We start from the raw sequence: 21,579 nt of genomic DNA, 5'->3' as shown, positions 1-21,579 counted from the left end.
ATAATTATGTACAATAAAAGTATCGTGTAAATGGAACTAAAATTCTTAAAAGCTTCAGGAAGTTATAAATGGAATATAAACGAGTCATTGTCTTTTTGTTATGTCAATATTTTATATATGCACTGAGGTACATCAAGCAAACAAACTGCCAAGTAACACACGTGTCTTCATCTGTATTGATTGAATCATGCACACCATTAAAAAAAAAAAACCAGACACGTGAGAGAAGACGATTTTATCTCATACCCTGAGAGGTAATTAAACCACTCCGTAGTTGCCAATCTCGATTTAAAGGTTATTTATATCAAACTCGGCAAGAAAATCAGAAATACTTGTCTGTTTTACCATTAAAGGCTCGAGTATGTGATAGACAACTGCATTAACGGTTTACTTGAGGTTCACTTTATATGATACTAGTAGATATAATAGTATTGCATGAGAGTTTATGAGATACATTATTCACGATGGGAATCTACAGAAAACCAGCGTTTGTCAAAGTAGCTGCTCATATCGAAGAGCAAAGAGCAACTAGAAATGTGGGTATACGCGCACAATTCAAAGTCATGAGACGAGAAATCTATGCATCGGCAAGAGATTGTGCCAAATGGCTTCTTTGGAATACGTGTAAACGTAAGTAAAATCTATGGTAAAAATTGATAACTTACAAATTATTAATTTGTCGGAATTTCATTGAAATAACTCACCAGATTAAGATATTATTATAGGTATTATTTCTTTGTTTATTTTCAAATATTTTAATGTTGTGTGAGCAGTGGCGTAATTAGGGTTGGTAGCGCCCGGGGCAATAAACAAAATTGGCGCCCCTACACCCCCACCCGAGAATATCTTAGATGCGGGCAGTGGCGTAGCTAGGGGTTGTGGGCTATGGCACACAGCAGGACTCATAATGGTGCCTCCTCCCCCCATTCTTGAAACACATAGTGAATGCAGTTATGTCCACGGCAAATTCACCGTGACCTTTCCAGCCATAAACCCGCTTAGTGAAGATTAAACCGAGATATGCAGTAGCCTACTAAACCATTATAGTAATCGATTGTCCAATGCAAATTTATTACCAGGTATAATATTAATCCAATGAGCGATCGAATTGTCCGCTACGGTCGACTAATCCAATCGATAATGACGCTATTGACATGTACGGGCGGAGCTCCACTGTGACCGAATTTTGGGGTATTTTTCACTGCTTTGCTGTCATTTATTCATCAAGGCGGTCTCCCATTATTATAAGGACTATGCTAATGATTTAAAGATTGACATGAAACCATACTTGATTGACAGAAAGTACTAAATTTGTACCTATAACGGTTTAATAATAATAATAATAATAGCTTTATTTATACACGGTAAAACATGTTCAATACAGTATTGTTCTTCCACATGTCCGTGTGGATATTAAAAATATTACTAACAAACACAAGTTAATTTAAAATATATAATATATTAGTGTACATAGACTAAAAACTAAAATTAAATTAATACGATCTTTTACTAAAAGACAAATATTATAATAAATAAAATAGTAACCCTGCATTCTTCCTCATACAGTCACACTCTCACATGCACTCCTCTCTCACCCTCTCAACACACACCCTCCATACATCTTTCACAATAAAACGTTATTATATGATTTATGTACAAGTTATATTTAAATTATTAAAACACATCATCAAGACCACTATTGCACAAAAACATACAAAATGATAAATTATTCAAAAATATTTTTAGGAAATAAATTATTAAAACACATCGTGATAATTTGCAGGCCCACTATTGCACAAATACAGAAATTTCATATTAATATAAAATACTATAAAAGTAGCACCTACGTTCATCTTCATACAAGCACACACATTCCCACCATGAAACAACATACACTCCACTCACCCCTCACTTACATACACGCACACCCAACTCACCCCCACCCTTTCATCCCCTCAACACGCATCATCCATACCCAAGATCCATACATCATATACGATTTATATACAAATTAAATTTAACTTATTAAAACACATCAAGATCACTATTACATAAATAATACAGATATTAAACAATATAAAATATACAAAATGATAAATTATTCACAAATATTAAGAAATAAGTTGTTTAAAATGTTTCACATTGCACATGCTTCTAGCATTGTCATCAATCGAGTTCCACAGTTGAGCACCTCTATAACTAAAGCTACGCTTCTTATATTCAGTATTTGGCTTATCCATGATAAAAACATCTTTATTTCTGGTGTTATAACAAGTTTCTTTTTTAACAAATCTATTGCACAGATATTTTGGTGCTTGATTGTTTACAATTTTATGCATTGTAACTGCTTCGTTTATGTATAACTTTCCTTCAAGATTTTTCCAGTTTAAAACATTTAAAGCTTCTGTGCTTGACTCATATCTACTTACACCTGTAATAATTTTTGCTGCTCTGTTTTGTAAGACTTGAAGTTTATTACTAAGGGTTTTGTTACATCTTCCCCAAACAACATTGCAATAGTCAAAGTGAGTGGCAACAATGCTTTTATAAAGTAGACACTGATGGTGTTTGGGGATAAAATTAGCGGCTCTCCTTAGAAAATACAAACCAGTTAAAACTTTCTTTCTCACTTGGTCAATCTGATTGTTCCATAACAGTTTATCATCAACTTCAATGCCAAGGTGTTTACAATGATTAACCCTTTGAAGACGAGTTCCTTTTATGTTTACATTAAGATCATCATTACATAAATTTGCAAGTTTTTGTGGAGTACCAATTAACATAAAATGGGTTTTGTCAACATTAAGACTTAATTTGTTACTTGCAAGCCAGTTGTCAACATTATTTAAATCATTATTTAGTATTCTAACAATATCATTAACATCTTTTGAAGAATAATAAATTGCTGTATCGTCAGCATACATGCTCACCTTTACATTAACATATTTAGGCAGTTCATTAACATATAAAATAAACAATAACGGCCCAAGTATCGAGCCTTGTGGAATTCCACAAGAACTTCTTTGGTCTTTAGACTTTGACCCATTTACACCAGTTATATGAGATCTATCACTAAGGTAACTTCTGAACCAGTTGACAACATGATCATCTATACCAAAATTTGGCAATTTATCAATTAAAATATTGTGATTCACTGTGTCGAAAGCCTTTCTTAGATCTAACATTACAAGACCAATGTACTCACCATCATCAATTGATTTCAACCAATCCTCTGTAATGTTTAATAATGCAGAAGATGTTGAAAAACCTGGCCGAAAACCTGACTGGCTATCATGCAACATATCATTTGAGTTTAGAAAAGGGTAAATTTGGTCAAATACAGCACGCTCGATGATTTTTGATAAAATGGGAAGAATTGATATTGGCCTGTAATTACCTGGATCTGTATTATCACCACCTTTATAAACTGGGCAAATTCGGGCTTTCTTCCATCTGCATGGAAAGGTACCTGATTTAAGGGATAAATTAACAAGAAATGTCACAATAGGAGTAATTTCGATTGCTGACACCTTGAGTAACTTTGATGGAATATCATCAACACCAGTAGCTTTCTTATCGGAGAGTGTACATAGTTGATTTAAAACATAATCTTCATTAACATTATTAAATATAAAAAGCATATCATTATACAAATTATTTGTTTCATCATGATGGTTTTCAATATTAACAACAGGAATCTTGTCAGCTATACTTGGTCCAACATTTGCAAAATATTCATTCAATACATTCGCAACATCTTTAGAATTTGTACATTCACCATGTTCAGTTTTAATACATCTAATATCGGTTTTCTTGTTTTTACCTGGTACAATATGCCTTATGTTAGCCCAAATTTCCTTAGAATCTTTAGTTTGAAGAGCATTTGTAAGATACAATCTTTTAGATTCTTTAATTAAGCAATTTACTCTATTTCTCAGCTTGCGAAAATCTTCCCAAAGAAGCAAACAATTTTCTTTGCTGGCGGCGCGCTTCTTCATCTGGTCACGTTCGCGCATGGCTGCCAAAATATCATCAGTAAGCCAAGGGGAAGAATTTTTCTGCCGTATACGTTTCCTCTTTAACGGTGCATGGCAATTGGCAATTTCAAGAAAAATATTTTCAAAAGTAGAAACAGCATCATCAATATTTGATTGATTAGTAATATTACACCAATTTGTATTAGCAATATCCAGTCTAAACTTGTTTTCATCAAAATTTTTATATTTTCTATTCACACTGTACTTATGATTTTGGCTTTTCACCTTGTTCTCTTTACCCATAATTGTATACACACAGAAGTGATCACTCATGCTTGTAAGTATTACACCACATTCACTGACATTGTTGGGACAGGAGGTATACATGTGATCAACAAGGGTTTTGCTATTTTTTGTGACTCTAGTAGGTTTAGTGATAACCTGTTTGAGATGAAAATTCTCAGCAACTTCTTTCATCTTCTTCGTATAACAATGTGGATCTGCAGCTAGAAGGTCACAATTTACATCACCAATTAATAAAACATATTTGCCTTCATATTCAACTTGCTCAAGAATGGATTCAACTTGGTAAAAAGCTTCATCTCTGAGTTTGGTGGGCGATACCATGCAATAACAATAGTAGGTTTTGTGTTAGGTTTTTCACTTCAGTAACAACAATCTCTAAATCACAAGGCATTAGGTCTTTACGAACCTTGTAAGTAAAACCAGAGTTACACTTCAAATACATTGCTACACCTCCTCCATTTCTGTTTCTATCATTTCTGACAAAATCATAACCATCAATATTATATTCTATATCAGGAATTTCACTGTCTAATTGAGTTTCATTCAAAGCAATAACATCAACTGGATTATTCTTCATAAAAATCTTGAATTCATCAATCTTACCTGGTAGACTGGCAATGTTAAAACTTGCAAAACTAAAACCTTTTTTATCACAAACATCATTTGAGAATGCATCAATTGTTTTGCACGAGTTAATAACTGTATGAAAACATTTTTCAACATTACATGTACAACAAGACATTTGATTTTGATTTTTAATGCCACCTTTACACATATCACAATTACAAACATCACCTGGAAGACCCCAATTTATATCTGTGCCATTTACCTGGTCATTAATTATATCAAACACATTTAGCTCATTTTCAGAACATTTATTGTGGGGATTTGGGCTCCTTGCACAAAGTCCACACAAACAGATGTCTCATGTGTTTCTTGTATACAAAAAAGCAGACAAACGAAGTATTTTTTTTCAGTGACACTTTCAGGATATGTCAAGTGTGTGCTAATGATGAAACCTATTAAATTTGAATGGTAGTCGACATCTACAAAAAGAATAACGAAGTATTCAGAATTGTACTAATTTAGTTGGACGTTCACAAAGTCACCCAATATTATACCTTATTAATCTGCATTGGCAACTCTGTATTCCGTGCGATCCAACCAGAGGTTGGTCCATATAGTCGTGCACATAGTCGTGCATAGCCGGTTTTGCCTACCGTTGCCATTGGTTACGAATTTATACTTCTATCTCAGACTGGCTGAGGGCCAATCAAGTGGAAGTTGCCCAATAGTCATGATAGTATATCCCCCATTGACTCGGTCGCTTTTAGAGTCGTAACGATGTGGTATAGACTTGCCAGTCTCGTGTACGCCGTTTGTACACAGAGACTGGCTTATGCCACTGTGTGTGTCATTGGGATCTATACAAACGTAGCAACATTTTTTTTGCAATTGAGTCAATTTATATAAAATTGGTACTCACATATCTGATTTCTAAATCATAATTATCCTGTTTAATGTATCCAAGTACCTTACACTTGGAATTTGTGATACTTCAAAGATAATTTTTGAGCCATCGACCTTACGAGATGAAACAATGCAAGTCACAAGATCTCGCGAGATGACCCACCTCTTTTACAGCCGGTTTCTGTCTTCAAGTCATGTTCGCGATACAGCCACGTTGCACTCTGGGGTCGAGACTAATCAGTTACGTCGTTAACAACGAACGAGTAAACAAAATGGCTGGGAAAACGGAGGAAATTGTGTCCTTAAAAGTGTTTCAGCGTGACGATCAGAAACCTCAAAAAACTATTTTTGTTGGGCCGCGCTTGATATGCTAATGATATACAGGTACATTGTAGGATATAAATTGGATGGTAAATAAGCCAAATATTGCAAGAAATCTACTCGCTAGAATCCTAGCGACCCCGCAAAAAAATTGACCGTCCATGCGAATGTAATATTGAAATCGTAAAATCCCTACTAGTAATAGACCTACTTGTCAATAAATCGTGGCGCGTGATCAAGTCGTGATAAAAAGGTGAAAGTGGCTGATCAATGTGTGGGCAAATGTTCAAGTGGCTTTTTGACCAATCGGCTTTCTAGCAGTAAAATATGGGGACCAATCAGGTTGTATCAATGTGATACCAATAAACTATGATGTATGACTCATCTTGTTAGGCCTACTAAAAATAAAATTCGGTTTCCGGGAACCCGCCCGCCCACGTTTATTGGGAACGAAAAAAAAAAAATTTATGCCACTTTTGGAAAAAAATAAAATTTTTCAAGAGTCGTCCGTGTCGAAATTCTGACATGAAATAATTTATGCCACTTTTGGAAAAAATAAAATTTTTCAAGAGTCGTCCGTGTCGAAATTCTGATATGAAGTTGTTGGAAATCACATTATTTTATTTTCCCCGACTTTCTGCCATTCAATGATTAAAGAAATACAGTTGAATTGATAGATAATATTTATCGCGATATAGGCCTAGCCTATGCACAACTATTTTATTTATGAAAACAGCGTGCAGCAGGACTCGTAATATTAAGTAGGCCTACAACTATTGAAAAACTATTGAACTACCTAGCAAACACAAAAACGTTTTAAAAACGTTTTAAATAAGTTATATTTTGGCTTTTGGTTTAGCTAAAAACGTTTTAATAACATTAAAATGTCGGGTTATATAAAGGTCATGATAACGTTTTAAAACGTTTTGTATGAAAACACAATACAACAATATTTTTCAATGTTTTCAAAAAATAAACTATTTTTACAAACATTTTTGCCAAATATTGTGTCAATACTTAAATAACATTATGTTAAAATGTTTGAACCCAGCAAACACAGAAATGTTCTTAAAATGTTTTTTTCAAAACCTTTTAATAACATTTAAATGTCGGGTTATATAAAGGTCATGAAAACGTTTTTAAAACGTTATTGAAAATATTTTGGGCAAACATTTTTCGCAAATATTTTTTCAACCCCAAAATAACATTCTGTTTAGAATGTTTTGTATCAAGTTTTCAAGAATGTTTTTGGAATGTTATTAAAACGTTTTTATACCCTTTATATAACCCGACATTTAAACGTTTTCTGTAAAACATTTTTGTTTGCTGAGCAGTAGATTATCAAAAATGTTTTTAAGGTTATGAAAATGTTTTATACTCTTAATATACCCTTTATATAACCCGACATTTAAACGTTTTCTGACAACCTTTATAACCTTTTGCGAATGATGTCGAAAACGTTTTGTGTTTGCTGGGTATTTTGTCTGTGTCCGCAAAAAAATTGATAAAAACGGTAATAGTAGGCCTAACACTATAAGACAAAGGCCTAACGCTCATTAAATCGGTGTTGTTGTCGAACTAATTCCCATAAAGCTCGTATTAAAAAGAGCAAGTAATAAAAAGTTAAAATGCTAAAAATGATGTAGGCCGAAAAATTGTGTAATCTTGTCCTAGACACTCAACGATAAACCCCTATCAAGTATGAATAAAAGACTGTTCATTTCAATTTATAAACGTTGAGGAAGTTGTGCATTTTGTCAGCACCGATATAATAAAAATTAAAATAACTAACCTGGCAGATTTCAGGATTAACCAACATTTATTTTCTCATGCCGCTCGCCCAGGCCTGCATATTATCCCGTCAAGAAACTCAACCCTAGGCCTACCTTTTTCAACATGTAAATATAATTCCATAGCGATAAATAGTGAACGTTGCATTGAAGATGAGGATACTTGGATGATACAGATATTAAGCACATGTTAAATGGGGGTATGGGGATGTCCCAGTTTGTTTTACAAGGGCAATTATTATTTGACCCAAACTTTTTTGGTGGGTGGGTTCATCATGACCCGAGACAGAACAAGTTTGTATTGGTTAATGGGTCAAGGTCATCCAGGGGTCATCTGAGGTCAAATTAGTAAAAACTAGCATATGGGGATGAAACTTGATAGGGTAGATTCAATATTTAGAGCCAAATTTGTGGAGGGTAATTTCAGGGGTCACCAAAGGTCAAATTAGTAAAACTGTCATATGGGCATGACAATTGGTTAGTACAGTCAACATTTAGAGCCAAATTTTTGAAGGTCATTTGGGGCACCAGAGGTCATCTGAGGTCAAATTAGTTAAAACTGTCATATGGGCATGAAACTTGGTTAATACAGTCAACATTTAGAGCCAAATTTTTTGAAGGTCATTTGGGGTCACCAGAGGTCATCTGAGGTCAAATTAGTTAAAACTGTCATATGGGCATGAAACTTAATTAATACAGTCAACATTTAGAGCCAAATTTTTTGAAGGTCATTTCAGGGTCAACAGAGGTCATCTGAGGTCAAATTAGGTTAAACTGTCATATGGGCATGAAACTTGGTTAATACAGTCAACATTTGGAGCCACATTTTTGAAGGTCATTTCAGGGGTCAACAGAGGTCATCTGAGGTCAATTAGGTTAAACTGTCATATGGGCATGAAACTTGGTTAATACAGTCAACATTTAGAGCCAAATTTGTTGAAGGTAATTTTGAGGTCACCAGAGGTCATCTGAGGTCAAATTAGTTAAAACTGTCATATGGACATGAAACTTGGTAAGTACAGTTTACATTTGAGCCAAATTTTTGAAGATCATTTGGGGTCACCAGAGGTCATCTGAGGTCAAATTCGTTAAAACTGTCATATGGGCATGAAACTTGGTTAATACAGTCTACATTTAGAGCCAAATTTTTTTGAAGGTCATTTGGGGTCACCAGAGATCATCTGAGGTCAAATTAGTTAAAACTGTCATATGGGCATGAAACATGGTTAGTACAGTCAACATTTAGAGCCAAATTTTTTGAAGGTCATTTTGGGGTCACCAGAGGTCATATTAGTAAAAACTGTCATATGGGCATGAAACTTGGTGGATACAGTCACCATTTAGAGCCATATTTTGGTAAGGTCATTTGGGGGTCACCAGGGGTCATCTGAGGTCAAATTAGTAAAATGTTGTATTGGCAAGAAACCTCTGTCGAGATTTGATCCCCAAGTCAGGTAAACTTAAAAAATTGGTTTGATTTACACTTATTGATTTAACGTTCAAGTCATTAACTGTTTACAAGTTAATATTATATTTGACTATTTTGGATCCCAAAAGTTTGGTTATGGACCCTATTTTTTGGATTTAAGATAAGAGGGTCCATTTGGAGTTTGGACTCCTTACTTTTTTCTACCCCTAATTATGGTCATTTCAAAATATTATTTTATCTGTTTAGTGTTTTGTATTGCATAAATTTCCAAATTGTATGTAGCAGTTTTCTATAATTGCACAAACAGAAAAAGCTTTTATATATAGACAAGAACAGTGAATGACAGAGAGTAGGTAAATGATATTGGACAGTACGACACACTTGTGTAGTATGAGAAGAGCTTTTGCGATTGAGACCCCAGTCATACTGTTTTTCTATTGGCTAGCCTTCAAGTGTTAAATTGGGTCGAAATTTCAGTATGTGTAAATAATTTTTTTCCTTCCTTCCGTCCCAATTTTTTCAGAGCATGTTACCGGAAACATCATTTTATTTTTATTTAGCCTTATTTATATTATGGCGTAGTACGTTTTGTGCATTGCCGTCCACGGGATATTATAAAAGAAAAATCGATTTTGCCCAAACCCCCCCAAACCTGTATAATAAACACATCAAGGAAATTGGTACTTGACTTGATGAATGACTCATCGTGTTGAGCGAATTGATGATGATGATAGCGATTACGTAACGCTATGACACAAGTTTTTGTACATTGAAACGCCTACAATGTTGATGCTTTAATGTCTTCCTTATTTAGTCTTTTCAAAAGACTAACAAAAGTTGAGTGTATTCCAGATGAATGGAATGAAGGCATTATAATACCAATCTTTAAGAAAGGCGATGTTAAAGATCTTGACAATTACAGGGGGATAACCTTAACATCTTGTGTCTCAAAAGTATATAATAGGATTATCGCGCAAACTGTGTCAAAGTTTATTGAAGATAACAATATTCTAACTGAAGTGCAAGGCAGTTTCCGTAAAGACAGGCGCTGCGAAGACCATATATTCAACCTTAAAAGTATTATTGCAACGCGACAAGCTGAAGGCAAGCAAACATTTATGGCTTTTCTTGACTTTAAGAAAGCCTTTGACACAGTTTGGCGAGAAGGTCTGTTTAAAGCTATGAAGAGTATTGGTATTGAGGGTAATCTTTTAAATATCATTATAAACATGTACAAAAATGTAAAAAGTAAAGTAATATTCCAAGATGTAGAAACTGATTTCTTTACTGTAGATGAAGGTGTGAAACAAGGCTGTGTCCTTTCGCCAATTATCTTCTGCATTTACATTAATGAGCTTGCAAAAAAAATAAAAGCAAAAAACTTAGGTGTAAGTATTTTCGGTACAAATATTGGCTGTTTGTTTTGGGCAGACGATGTAGTTCTGATTGGAAATAATGATAATGACCTTAACCTACTCCTTAACACAGCAAGCGAGTTTTCTAATAAATGCAAAATGTCGTTTAATTATACCAAATCGAATGTTCTCATCACCGGGCAGCGTGTTAATGTAGATAGAAAATGGAAACTTTGTAATAGTTTCATCACAGAGGTCAACGAGTACAAATATTTAGGTGTTACCATTTCAAGGAACATGTCAGATCACTCTCATATCGAGGAAGTTGTTAAAAGAGGTAATCGATTAATTAGTTATATCAAATCAATAATTGATGACCAAGATGACTTTAATAGGGTCTATTATGGTGATCTCCTATGGAAATCAATTGGACTGTCATCAATCAATTACGCATGTGCAATATGGTTTTGTAAAGGTATCACAGTGATAGACAAGCTCGAAAATATTCAATACCACATGGCTCGAGCTATTCTCAAAGCACCAAGAAACGTTGCTAAAGAGGCCCTATATGGTGATCTTGGATGGCAAACTATTGCCTCTATCCAAAATAATATTCGTGCCAAGTACTTTAAGAAAACAGGTTACCAAAACTATTGTTTAAAGCAATCTTCCAAGTCAAAGACAAATTGAAATGGGGCTGGCTTTGTGATATGGAAAGTTCTCTAGAGAAATGTAATATGAGTATGTTTTACAATTATGGGTTCACCGACCAATCAAACAATGCAGATTGGTCAAACACCTTTAAGAATGTAAATAAAGAGCTTGATTATGACAATTGGAGAATCAAAGCCTTGAATAAATCTTCTCTTGACGACTATGTTAGGTACAAAGAGCGACCATCACTAGAACCATACCTACTTGATAAACTGAATTTTTATGGGTCAAACTTAAAATTCAAAGCCCGCTCTAATTCTTTAGATTTGGAAGGAAGGAAAAGTCATGGTCAGATATAAACACGGGTCTTTGTAAGTTATGCAATTTAAACCAGGAGGAATCAGTTGATCACTTTCTATTCAATTGTACAAGTTTGGACTACATAAGGAACGACCACTTCAAAAGACTTGAAAGAGATCTATGTTCTAAAGGGTGGGAAGTAATTTGGCATATGTTCTCGGTTGGGGATGCAAATATTAGACACCATCTCCTCTTAGATAACATCTTCGAAGATAGCTATGATCTAGGGTCTATACTTGATAAATGTAGTAAAATGTTTCTCACTGATGCGTGGAAAGAAAGGAGTAATATATTGAAAGACTTATGATCTCATAACCCATATTAATGTATTGATTTATGAAGCTCATACAAACATGTATTATAAAGTATAAGTATATCTGTATGACACTGTACGTGTCTTTTTTTTTGTAACAATTGATTAAGTTATTTCTTTCTTTCGTTTTTCTTCTTTCTTTCTTTCTTTATTTCTTTCTTTCTTTCTTTCATGCGTTCTCTTTCTTTAGCCCTCTTCCTCACTTTAGATTATTTATATGTACCCTTTGCTTGAGTATATTTTTACTTTGTTATTATAATTGTTGATAATTATTAAGCTTTGTTTGTATATTTAATGTCTTGGATGCACCATCAGATAGATGAGTGCCGCTGATGTAAAAGTGAATTCCAAATAAAAACTTGAAACTTGAAACTTGTATCGGTAAATAATAATTAATTTAAATGATGTTGCGCACGCCTATGCTATATTCCATGTTTTTGTTTACACCACGCCAAAGAAAGCGGTGCGCCCGTCAGTGAGTGAGGATTGCCAAACCCGCGATTTGGTAGCCCAATTGGGCGACTTTTGAAGATTTTTCCCGGGGCTTTTGACAATTTCCTGTCCCATAGAACCAATGGTTAAGACAAAATTTGGGCGACTTTTCAACATTGACTCCCGCGACTTCCGATCATTTCATGTCCCATAGAAACCAATGGTAAAGAGAAAAATTGGGCGACTTTTCGATTATTTGACCCGCAATTCGGGCTGAAATCTTTTGGCAACCCGGGCCGTCACTTCCCTTCAAAGTATCCACTGCAGACAGACGTGTAATTAATTCGGTCAAATCGGTCTCATTCATCAACAAACATTATACATTCAACTTCTATTCAACAACTATTTCACCAGGCCAAGTGTCCATGCTCCTATGTTTTCCCTTCAACCTTTACAAACCTCTACCGTCTACCTCATTTTAACTCTCTAACCTCTCACTTTCCCTTCTTACAAACATTTAACTAATTACCCCCACCCATCGACTCGCCAAATCCCCACAAGGTTCTGAACAGAAACAAAACATACATCACCCAACCTAAACCAATCAATCACAAACACCATCAATGATCACCCAAACACATGTACCATTCAGTACCAAAACAAACCACCAAAGCAGAGAACCGCGAAGCCCGAGAACCGCTCTAGTTAACATAATCTTTTTCACATATATGAATATCAGACTTACTATCAATGGCATGACAACTATCATTTGTATATGGAGTAGTCAACAAAACATCATTTTTTATTGGCAATTCACAATTACAAATGTCACCTGGAAGACCACAAATTCCATCTGTGTAATTTACATGGCCATTAATATCAGACACTTTTAGCTCATTTTCAGAACATTCATTACCTTCATGTTTCATTGGCTCTGTTTTATCGGCGCACTTTACCTGGCCAACACATTAATCATAATATGCACTATACTTGAAGTCACAGTATTTTTCTTTGTGACCAAATCCCTTACATTCATTACACTGAATCTTTGATTTGTAATGACATGACCTTGCATTATGATTAAAAAGTCCACATTTCCAGCATCCGGAATACTGTCCAGCCTGTGTGCGGACTTGTGTATTTCTATTTTGGGTGTTTTGGTGTTGACCGTGTTGCTCAACATTTTCCCGGCGATTATCGCGATATCTAAAGTTTTGCTGGTTTCTAGACCTGTAAATCTGACCCTTTGATTGCCCTCGATTTGGCATACTTTGCGACTTGTTTATTCGCGACTGTCCTTTTCCGTAATCAGGATTACCAATATTGCGGTTTTGCGACTTGTTTATTGGCGACTGTCCTTTTCTGCAATTTATTTCAGGATTACCGATATTGCCGTTTTGGGGCTTTTTCTTCTTTACAACCGTAGCCCACGTTTCATTAGCTAAATGGCCTAGCGAGGAACAGCGGCAGCGAAACAGTTCAGGAGAATACGGGTACCACTTTCATTCAGATGGATGTTATCTGTGAATTTACACGAGTCAATAGTACCATCCTGGTATGTGACTTTGGGGCTGATGTCGATGAACCCGCAGGATAAGCGAGAGGCTAGATCTTTGTAGCTTTCATTGTAAGTCCCTACTTCCTCGCATTTAGATGTCCGGGGACAAACAGCTGATATGTGAAGAGTCGCTGTTGGTACTTTTACCATAAGACTTGTTAGAATGGCTTCCATTGTTTCTGTGACTTCTTTAACATCTGTTCCATGGGAAACATTGTTTGTTCCAGCATGTATAATTATATCGCTGAAACTTTGAAGCTCATCTGTCATCCCAGAAATCTCATCAAAAATGTCTTTGACTGTTGCACCACTTATTGGTTTAACCAGGGAAGTGGGCCTAGTCCCACTTCCCTGGTTTAACACACACCTCTGAGAAGTCAGCTTTGGGAACTTCACGTAACATAGAGTCCCCTATAATAAGTGTTCTGCATTTCTTAGGTGAAGTTGGGGTAGAGTCTTGTTTTGATTTTGTTTCAAGTGTTACTATGCGTTCAGACAGATCTTGGTTCTCCTTCTGTAGGACTTTGACAGTTTGTTGTAAGGAGGTCACAAGTTGACAATCTTTTTTCATCTGGGATACTGTTTGCTGGAGGCAATTCAGTTGTTGGCAAAGAGTTTTGATTGCATTCTGAGTGTCTGATTTACATTCAGGACAAGACCATGCTGACTTTTGTGCCGGTTTTCTTTTAAGTCCAACACAAGCAGGGTGAAAGTCTCTTTGACATACGTAGCACTTGCACATGTTTATATTATTAGGCTGCGTGCATTCGTGACTACTACAAGAATTTTCTGGATTTGTTGTAGGGGTGCATCAGGTGCCTCAGATACCAGTCTCGAGTTTGTGTCAGACTGATGAGGATGAACTCCACCTCTACCGGCATTGCTAAGATATGGTGGTGCAGAGCCTGGCAGTGGTGGGTTTAATTGTCTTTTACGTTCACAATCATCACACAACCAAAGATCACTTTGACGGCTGGTGACATCTTCCTTTGATGTTTTACAGTCATCACAACTATGTAGAGATGGCATGATCAAGGTTTTTATCAGTAAGCTTATCGTTGCTGTTGTTTATATGGTTACACACAGGGCTGACATTCAGTAGATAAAACGTCAGCGTGGATACCGCACAGTGTCTTCGACCCTATATCTTCATGGCAGGAATCGCCATGGTAGGTTAAATCCACAGCCACGATTAGCCATTTGGTTCAAACCTTTAAAGCTCTTTTTAAACTAATAATTAGTCGAGGGACATAACTAAGGCTACTCACAATAGCCGGGTAATCGATCTTGGTTGTGCGTGATTAAGCTTGTATACCCCATTGAGGTCAATGGTCATCGACTTTTATACTGCCTACAGTGAGTGCAGCTGTACTACACGCTGCACGCTGGAGTCCATAACAGGACCAACGCAATATAAAATGGTCAAATTTTGAGTTCAAAGCGCACGGCCAATTTTCAAAGCGCATTCTAGCGACTATCATATCTGTTCAACACGTATTTCCAAGTTTATGAGACCAAATCTGGTTTCTTGAGAAAAAAATCATGACGGGAGATATTCATCATTTTCTAACCCGGTATCAGAAGATTTTCGTCTGATATCAAAATCGTGCATAGCAATTCACGTGTATCGATCCCGTGTATTCATTTTAGTGTCCCTTCTGCACCAAATAATTATTAGCCAGGCGGTGTCGGTGTGTACCGTGTCAGGTGACACCTTCTTCCAAATGCGATCAAGCCAGGGCGGCCCGGTGAAGCAAAATGTGCATTGGAATAACACGGGAGTTTGGATATAGATGGTAGGATTTCTTTCTCATATACAAATGTATGGTCCCCCGTTATTAAAGCTTGTACCGGGTTGAAAATTCAGATTTTTTTGAAAAGAATAAGTAATTGAAACATAGAGCAAGTATACTAAAATCATAGCTTTTATATACTTTTTGATATATGACGCTAACTAGTTCATCTCCTATATCTACAACACAGCGCTACCAGTAGGGGTCAATTGCCTATTGTGAGTGCCCCTGTGTTGTGTGCATACATGTAGGCAACAATAACTGCATGATAAATTGCTTCAAGCTTTTGATGCATGATGCTCAGTCCTCTTCAACGTACCTGTTTACAACTCCATTTCCAAACAAGACCATCAACGCGGGTGACATTATATTAACCCCGATATTAACATGAAGAAAACTCATTCAGCATGTTCAGTCGGGTCCGATAGACAGATTTGAGACTATTGATCTCAAAATCCAAAATCACTTCACAGAACAAAAACAGAAACTACTAACAAGGTGGAAAGGAAGGAACACTGTTTAATTAAATAATCAAGTCGTGTATCTGCCATAAAATTTCTGTCTGTGATTTCATCTTTGTAACGTTGGCTCTTGGGGGAATTACCCCACAGAAATTTTCAGGTATGAAAATGGGGATGGCAAACTGGCAAAGAGTACAAATTGACTAAAAATGGAATAACAAATTGACAAATGGGGATGAAAATTTGCCCCCCCCCCCCACACACACACTGAACATGCTGAAAGGCTGGCTATACGCTGATGGTTGGCTCGCCACTAAGAACCTTCATCCAAATTTTATCTTTCCCTTCAGCTCTCTATTTTGTCCCGTCTTGTTTCTTATTCTCACGTTTCTTTATATTGAAAATTTTTCAACTTCAACGTCATTTTACTCCTTTATCCACCCACAAAATGTCATAAAATGTTTTTAAATAGCGTAAAATTTTTCTTTCAATTCACCGAAATTCTTGGTTTATCCCCCGATTGCAGGAAATTAAAGTTGCTGGAATTGAAGTCAAATAATCCAAGGCCTTGAAGACGTTGTACACGAAAACAAATCCGTATATTATGTATTAGTGATTATGTATTAGTATATTATGTATTAGTGATTGCAAATGCTTTCTTCACATAAAATATCATTGGTTCACTTCAGGACATTCGAGAGAAACCTTGTGACGAAAATAACTCTAGCTTAAATGTAAAGTAAATTGTCACTCGTGGTATGTTCAGATGTCATCGCTTCACTAAGAATTTTGCATTTTTTTCTTAGTTTTTTCCTCTTTCTTTCTTTCTTTCTTTCTTTCTTTCTTTCTTTCTTTCTTTCTTTCTTTCTTTCTTTCTTTCTTTCTTTCTTTCTTTCTTTCTTTCTTTCTTTCTTTCTTTCTTTCTTTCTTTCTTTCTTTCTTTCTTTCTTTCTTTCTTTCTTTCTTTCTTTCTTTCTTTCTTTCTTTCTTTCTTTCTTTCTTTCTTTCTTTCTTTCTTTCTTTCTTTCTTTCTTTCTTTCTTTCTTTCTTTCTTTCTTTCTTTCTTTCTTTCTTTCTTTCTTTCTTTCTTTCTTTCTTTCTTTCTTTTTCTTTTTCTTTCTTTCTTTCTTTCTTTCTTTCTTTCTTTCTTTCTTTCTTTCTTTCTTTCTTTCTTTCTTTCTTTCTTTCTTTCTTTTCTTTCTTTCTTTCTTTCTTTCTTTCTTTCTTTCTTTTTAAAGCGGAACTAAAATGTTCCCAAAGCTTGTCTCATAATATATCTGATTTGATTGCGCTATTCGTCACCAACCAAAGGACAGATTCGCTGCGATCGACTATAACCACCAGCTTCCCCCATTTTAAACCTTTTCCATTTTGTAAACTCAAAGCCCATAATTCAATTAAAAACTTCATACCACGAGTATACCAAACTTCGAACACATGGAAAAGAGAATTTTGATTTCTTTTAAATCTTTAAAACGTTGAAATTATTTACACCTCATCAAAAATATGTAAACGTTGCTGTACACATTGAACGTGCAGTAAAATTAACGAAACACACATTTTATCTCCAGTTATAATGATGACAAAAGAATGACACATGAAACCAGAGAAATAAAGGTACGGTATAATGTGTTCATGCAACGTTTTCTTTCCATATTTTTATCACAATTTTTCATTTGCCGACAACCACCTCATTTAGTTATATTGCATTTTGGTTCAATTTTTCCATTGGCATTCAAGAAGTCAAATCATATTGACATCTTTGAATCCCGGCTTTGTATGCAATTTCGTAGATCATTTCGCCTGATAGGGTTTTATCGCCAGATGTCAGTCAATCAGATAGGCTAAAGGAATGTTCAGAAAAAATCATTCCGTCTTGTAATATAAAAGCTTATATTAGCACGTAAGAAGACTAAATTGAAGTGACCTTAAAATACTGTCTGGTAGTTTTAATGGAAGTAGATATGAAGAAAAACATTGGTAATAATAAAATATGAACATTATTAATAATGTGAAAAGGTAAACACATGTGTCGTAATTCAAACATAAATACACATATACACACAAAATATACACGACACTCATCTTTGGCAAAGAGACGATAAGGGCCTTATAGGACACACCCGAAAATCTAGAATTTATCAGAAACAGTAAAACAATGCCTTAATATATACCGTCCAAACTGTCAATAGATGAAATAATAGGCGCGGTTGGTATCTTTATTTTTCAACTTTTATAACTCAGAGGCATAACTTTAAAATGAGAGTAGGCCTTCAGTTATGACAGGCATTGAATGATAGAGGAAGGAATAGAAAACAGCGAAAATGACAGCGGAATAGAAAACAAAAGAACAAGATAACGAATAAGTTTTGTATTTTAGGCCTACCTGTTATAAATCTGAAAAAAGCAACAATGACATCAACAGTAAGGAAACAACAAAAACAAGTAAGCAAGCAAACTATGAATTCAACCTGTCTATAATATGCAAACCGTTCTGTGAAAGTGTATTTCTATTTTGCTATTGCTTTCTGATATGATGTTTATTATTCCGTGACATAATACACTTTAGTGTGTGTATACATACATAGTTTCCGGAGACAATTTTTTCATCAATGTAGTTTTACCATCGCCCGGAATACCATTGTATGATAAACAACTGTTCTACTTCACAGGCAAAGAAACAGGCTTCAAATATTGATAAACAAACGAACACACCCACCCCTACACCCTCGACCCACAATACATATATATACACTGCCACCCCACACGCGCACATACAATTATTTCTCTGTGTGAAACAAATCTGACATTAATGTAGTTTTACCATCGCCGGAATACCATTGTATGGTAAACAACTCTTCTCCTTCACAGGCAAAGAAACAGGCTTCAAATATTGACATAAATAAACAAAAGAACACACCCACCCCTACACCCTCGACCCACAATACATATATATACACACCCACCCCATACGCGTACATACAATTATTTCTCTGTGTGAAACAAATCTGACATTAATGTAGTTTTACCATCGCCGGAATACCATTGTATGGTAAACAACTCTTCTCTTTCACAGGCAAAGAAACAGGCTTCAAATATTGACATAAATAAACAAAAGAACACACCCACCCCATACACCCTCGACTCACAATACATATACACTGCCACCCCACACGCGCACATACAATTATTTCTCTATGTGAAACAAATCTGACATTAATGTAGTTTTACCATCGCCGGAATACCATTGTATGGTAAACAATTCTTCCCGGGCAATTCTTCTTCTTCACAGGCAAAGAAATGGGCCTAAAATATTCACATAAATAAACAAAAGAACACACCGACCCCTACACCCTCATCCCACAATAAATATATACACACCCACCCCAGACGCACACATACAATTATTTCTCTGTGTGAAACAAATCTGATATCAATTACCATCGCCGGAATACCATTGTATGGTAAACAACTATTCTACTTCACAGGCAAAGAAACAGGCATAAGGTATTGACATAAAAACACCGTAACGAACACGCCCACCCCATACACCCTCAACCCACAATACATATATACACACCCACCCCATATGCACAAATACAATTATTTCACTGTGTAAAACAAATCTGACATTAATGTAGTTTTACCATCGCCCTGAATATCATTGCATGGTAAACAACTATTCTACTTCACAGGCAAAGAAACAGGCTTAAAATATTGACATAAATTTAAGAAACGAACACCCCCCATACACCCACCCACAATTACATATACACACATCCCCTCGTACGCGCACACCCCTGCCCGGCACAAACACATACAATTATTTCTCTACGTGAAGACAAACTTGTAACATCAATGTAGTTTTACCATTACCCGGAATACCATATCGCATCGATGTAGCTTTAAGATCATTGCTCAGAATATCATTGCATGATAAACAATTATTCTAATTTAAAGACTTGAAATATTGACATAAACAAACTTTTTCACCTACCCGCGCTCACCCTTGCAGACACCCCTCCCCTACACACAAACCCTCCCACCCCCACACACATAAGCGTCCGACCAGCAATGGTGTTTTCGAATAAATGTGCAGTACTCCCTATTCTAGAAAAATACAGCACTAATTTTTTAAAATTATTATCCATGTTTCCAAATAAAACATAGCTCAATCCTCACTTTCATTCGTATTCTGTATCCCTGTACGTACAAGTATTATTATATTTTATTAGCTTTTATTTGAACAGTGGTGTATAATATGAGAAATACATGTAAACCTACTTATATAGATACTTTAAGAAAAGGATAAAACCACAGACTAAATGGGCTCTAAGGACAGTATCTATAATAACAGTCACTGCAGAAGTCATACCGCCCCCTTTGCCAACGTATATCATTTATTTTGATAACACCTGTAACTTAGAATTGGGATTGGAAATATTAATACAGGTATAACGAACCGGGTATATTTTATGGTTTCTTTACATTATGTTCCAATAGCCATGATTACCAAACCATTTCTTATATATCTTTATTAGGCCTTTTTTTATAGTAAACTGATAACGAGTACCAACTTTAATATTTCACATTTTTACCAAGCTTAATGTTAACAATTTCTGCAATACGTCTAATACAGAACACCAGTTTTGTCATGCAGATATAACACTACAATCACGATAATTTAGTCCTGGCTTGCGTGCAGTTATTTTAAGCTCACACCTTTTTTGTTAATAACAGAGGCAACGATACGAGAGGTAAAGCTAAACACTAATGCGGAAATCACAGCATCATCGCCAATCGCAAAACTAAAATCAGTGTTGCTTAAAGGCCCTTTCAGTGATTTCACAGGAACATTAAAAAAAATGGAAATTTGTCAGAGTTGCTTAGAAATAAAGAATAAGTCTACAGAATTTCATTAAACCACTTTTCCCCTGAATACATCGACAAATTAGTCAAAAACAGAAGTTTTAGAAAGGTTTTCTACTTCAACTCTGAGAAAATCGAGATTTTCGTACAGTGCGCCACCAATCGACTGGAAAAACTTCCTAGTCCAGTGTTTCTAACACGGGGAAGTAGAGTCTAAATTGATTTAAAACAGACGCTTTTAAGCTACAATTTTGTAGTAGAAAACAAAATAAGCAATTAAAGGTCACCGAGGCAAACTAACGGTCAATTCAAATATGAAAAACAGTTAAAATTGTGTATTTTGTTTAAAATAGTAGCTACTGATGTAATAAGTAGTAGAAACAATACGCAACGCGTGTTGGTACGTGGAGAGTGAGCTTCTTTCGATCTCGAGTCGGACTTTTTTGTACTGTCAGTATCAAAAGTCCAGAATCATGCAAATGCTTTATTTT

General features: G+C 35.5%; 1 protein-coding gene across 1 annotated transcript in view; it reads left to right on the top strand.

Moving 5' to 3' along the window:
* The first annotated feature begins 290 nt into the window (after positions 1-290).
* Positions 291-21,579, top strand: part of LOC140155811 (bcl-2-related ovarian killer protein-like) — a 62,051-nt gene continuing 40,762 nt past the window's right edge. Inside the window, exon 1 of the mRNA XM_072178792.1 lies at positions 291-630. Within this exon, the coding sequence (XP_072034893.1) occupies positions 465-630 (166 nt within the window). The 5' untranslated portion in view covers positions 291-464. The remainder of the gene's footprint in view (positions 631-21,579) is intronic.

This window comes from Amphiura filiformis, chromosome 6 (genome assembly GCF_039555335.1).
Source record: "Amphiura filiformis chromosome 6, Afil_fr2py, whole genome shotgun sequence".
Classification (NCBI taxonomy): Eukaryota; Metazoa; Echinodermata; class Ophiuroidea; order Amphilepidida; family Amphiuridae; genus Amphiura; species Amphiura filiformis.
The sequence above is the reverse complement of the archived record's forward strand: the minus strand, read 5'-3'. Positions and strand labels throughout refer to the sequence as shown.